Source organism: Prunus avium, chromosome 6, assembly GCF_965620075.1.
Source record: "Prunus avium chromosome 6, drPruAviu1.hap1.1, whole genome shotgun sequence".
NCBI lineage: Eukaryota > Viridiplantae > Streptophyta > Magnoliopsida > Rosales > Rosaceae > Prunus > Prunus avium.
In genome coordinates, this window is record NC_142289.1 from 14,990,935 (window position 1) to 14,995,187 (window position 4,253).

Consider the following 4,253-nt stretch of genomic DNA (forward strand, 5'->3'; position numbering starts at 1 on the left):
CACGACCTTTTCTTGATTACGTATCCCTATCTCACTTCTTCGCATCTATTGCTCGATCTTCTTCGTCTCTTGATGCGTTTAATTTGGGGCTTTTCTCTGTTCTATGTAATTTGCTATTTGGTCTTTTCTAACTCAAACGACCTCATCTTCTTCTGCGAATTATAATTGTCATTGACAGTCTGGTGCAGCCCCTTAGCATCTTTTACGTTTGAGACGACATTAGAAAGAAGCATCATCCGCTTCTTAAGAGGATGAAATTTGCATAGAAAAAGTAGCCTATACTTTTGTCTCTCTTCCCTCCAAAATTCATAGACATATAAGTCGGATTGATTGTGAAGTTAAAAACTTTTATGATGGTTTTTTCCCTTGGTAGAAATACTTTCACATTGGGCATAGTTCACTTATGATGGTAAATGAATATAACCTCTCCAAATTAACCCAATAGTTTCTTGGCATCATTTATCTCTGTTCAGATTAAACCAATCTTCTAATATGAAATAAATTTTTCAGGTTGACATTTTATACAATTTACATAGACTACAGAGGGAGAAACACCAAGGCATCTTGCATCATACATACATGCAAGGTTTTGTTAAGAGGCCAAGGCAGCATTACATGATGCAGAGAGCAGAAACATGAGCAAAGAAAAAATCAGAATCACCAAATCCAACAACACATAACAAATGAGGGGGTGGGGTTAGGAAAAATAACACCCATTCTCAAAGTAGAAAACAGGAAACACATAACAAGCGCCAAGGAGGTAAGTTAATCTCCTTGCTCATCAGGCTCTCACACAACAGTTGAAGTAGCTGAAGATGCTCCTTCGAGTCTGTTCCGAAAACAAAACAAAACACCAACAGACAATAAATAATACGATCTTGTTAACAAAACCAAATTAAAGATTAAAGTATATGAAAGGGACAGTTCATGATCATGTAGCTGAGTCAAATCCTTTCACCATCATAGGGGCCCTTCTTATATAAAAGTAATCCATAATTATTTAGACAACTAATCAGTATGTTTTTTTTATAGGAAAAATGGTCCAAATGACATGAATAGGAAACTACTTATTACACAAATGCCATAAGAAAAATTATTAAAATTATTCCTTTTTATTTATCTTCTAAACACATACAAACAAATGACATCTTCTCAAATTGACAGATAAATCCACAGTCAATAAAATTATCGGCCAATATTGAATTATATGGCTTAAAACAGCCGGTGCATGTGCACCATTTGGACTTGCGTGTAAAGATCTAGGATCACTCATTAAATTCTTATTCTAGCATACAGAGGATATCTTTTTCTTTTTATAGTTTAATTTAAACACAACAGATTATTTTAATGGCCTGGAGCATCTCATGCATGTGGAACCACCTTTAAAATTAAATGTAACCTTAATATATTCATAAAAACATTCTAATTTATTTCTATATGTGCAACTATGTGAATTGTTCTCAAAGATTATCACCATAATGGGTTTTCCCCAGGATTTTTCTCTATATATATAATAAACTTTCCTATGTGACTTTCACAGACCCAAAAAGACATTTTGCATGTTTCATCAAGGATTTGGTCAATAGGCTTAGCTGATCCCGGAACTAGACGATTTGTATCCTTTACTTAAACCCCCAGGAAAGAAAAAAAAGTGATCCTTCCCTAAGTAATCCTCTTGGGGCAAAAAATCTTTCAAGCATTAAATTTTGGATGAAGTCTGATAAACTATTTTTGAAAGTGATTATGAAATTTTCCACTAAGGAAACATTACTTAGCACAAAGGCCTACAAACATCTTTGACCAAATCAGGTGGTTTATGCTCTGAGTGACCTTTACAAAATTATTACTTTCTCTAGTTTCTACTTTAATATAATAACCACAAAGTAAAAAAATTCTTCATGAAAAAACAGACTGAACAATGGTCAACCTACCTGTAACCCAATAAGCTTATTGAATTCTATTAAAAGATATCCTAATACAAGTGCATGAAGTGTCCCTTAACTTGCTTTAAAAATTGAATATGTATATATAATTAGTACTGTAATAGATGGTTGCTACCTACTCAGCTACATTGTCGACTCAGCTGCTTTAATAAAGGGTGGTCGATTTCCCAATCCCCACCATCCCAACAGTGCTACCACATGCATGCCTGCCTCTAACATAAATATTGTTCATGAGCCTACTCTCTCTTCATTTATAACTAGACCAACTACCACTTGTATAGTTGTATCATAATGCCATTTTATCACATTTATATACCAAAATAAGAACTGAAAAAGAAAGGCCATAAAAGGAATCTCTTACAGTTGGAGAGTGGTGCCTCTGATGGTAGTGGGGGTGGTGGTCATTGTGGGGAGGTTCCACATTAGCTGTGTTTGTTGCAATGAGTTCTTCTTCATTTCCAAGACTGGCTCTGGACACATCTCTCTTGTTTTGCTTCCTCATTTCCCTTATTTTTGAGAAATCAAGAGAGTAGTCTGGGACTTGGCCCTTCTGATCCCAGTCCCCAAATTGGGGCACTGATAACCATGGGGCATTTTTCTGCATGAAGCAAAGTAGCAATGAATAAATAAAATGTAATTAGTTGCAATAAAGGAATCAACATTGCCAATTGAAAATTGCTTCTCTCCATCTTCAATGAGCTTAAACATTAACCATAGAACAAAACAATTTAGACCCACATACATTGGCCACAATTTTTACCATCCATCTAATAGAGATGAGAGAAAACAACCTATTTCAAAGGACCAAAAGACTATTAAATAATATGTAGGGTAAGGAGTAGATATAGGCTTAATGAAGTTGGCCCCATTGTCCACCCGAGTATGAATCCCACTCCCTATAGTTTAGATTAGATTAAAGTAGAATATCATTTCTATCCAAAAAAAAATCTGGGGGTTAAGGAAACACGAAAAGAAAGCACTCAATCAATAAATAGGAACCTACATGGATAGGATTAAATAATCTGTACGTTCAAACCCAAGTATTAATGAAGAGGTATGAAATAAACACTCATTAAATAGCCATTTCAATCATCAAATCACTCCTCCAAATTCATTGAAGTGATTTTAATAAAGAATTTCACAATACTGTTGTGGAAGACCAACTGGGACAGAGTCATAGGCCAAGACACGGACTTTTTAGGACTTCGGTTCATGTAGTAAAGACTAAAGAAAGAAAGTAACATGGTTGGTATAACCAGTTTTAAGATTCAAACTTTGAAAAACACAATCCCTGAATTTCATTATGTTCTTTCAAAATGACAAATCACATAGTTGAATTCTATTTAAAAGACTCTAAGCTGATTGTGACGAACATTGAAATTCAAAACCCTCCAATTATATAAAAAAGGAGACAACTTTGACTGTAATCAATGCTTCTGTGGATATCTCAGAAAAGGTCAAAAGACTCAACCAAAAAAAACAAGCAGCTTTAAGTTTTCAAACCGGAATTAAGAGAAAGAAACAGATGGAAACTTGACCAATAAAATCATAATAATAGATCTAATTTTCTATGGAATTTCAAGCCAATGAACAAATTAAACAGAGTTCACAGCCCCTCTCCCCCACCTCTCCAAAAAAAAATGTTTAAGCTCCGTTTGGTTACCCAGAAACCGCAGTAAAACAAAAGATACCATTTACAGAACAGATTTTGAACTACACACTTGTTGTTTAGTCCAACAGAACCATTTACAACATTCAAAGAAAATTGCTAACTTGGGTTTCTTTCTTTCACCTTTTGCAACCAAAACAACCCAAACTTCCCTCACTTCCCTCACTTTTCCTCAGTTATTTTTTTCCCAGAAACCAAACAACAAACCAACCACAGCCAATAGAAAAAAGAAGAAGAAGAAGAGAATCACCTCCTTTCGATCCTCCATGAGATAAAGACTGGTCTCAGATCCTCAAAGAAACTTGCCCACCTTTATAATCGCCAAGATAAATAAAATACAAAGAGTCTACAGACTTCAGAGCTTTGGTGAGAGGGAAAGGAGACTCTGTTGCATCAAACTTTTACAGTATCATACACAGCACGGCAGACAAATCAGACAAATGCGTATATATAAGAAGAGATTTATTATAATAGGCCTCTTCTTTTTGAGTAATTACAGAAGTGCCACTCCCATGACGCGCTTTACTTGCGTCTTTGGTTTGGCCTGTCTATCTCTTTTGCTCGGGTGCCGCCTTGTCTGGCTTTACTTTTGCAAGTTTTGGCCTTGGCTTAGCTGTGTGTGCGTGCGCTCTGTGGACGCT

At 35.5% G+C, this 4,253-nt stretch overlaps 1 protein-coding gene across 1 annotated transcript; it reads right to left on the reverse strand.

Annotated features, from left to right (window-relative positions):
* Positions 1–493: 493 nt before the first annotated feature.
* LOC110768751 (uncharacterized) lies at positions 494–4,049 on the reverse strand. The gene is made up of 3 exons (XM_021972598.2): positions 3,863–4,049; positions 2,305–2,541; positions 494–829 (listed from the first exon to the last, which is right to left on the reverse strand). Exons 1-3 carry the CDS (start codon positions 3,878–3,880, stop codon positions 782–784), a joined length of 303 nt encoding a protein of 100 aa, XP_021828290.1. The 5' UTR covers positions 3,881–4,049; the 3' UTR covers positions 494–781.
* Positions 4,050–4,253: the final 204 nt, after the last annotated feature.

Coding starts and splice junctions, on each gene's coding strand:
- LOC110768751 (XM_021972598.2), bottom strand. Junction 830..2,304: donor AGAGGCACCACTCTCCAACT/GTAAGAGATTCC, acceptor TTTTCGGAACAG/ACTCGAAGGAGCATCTTCAG.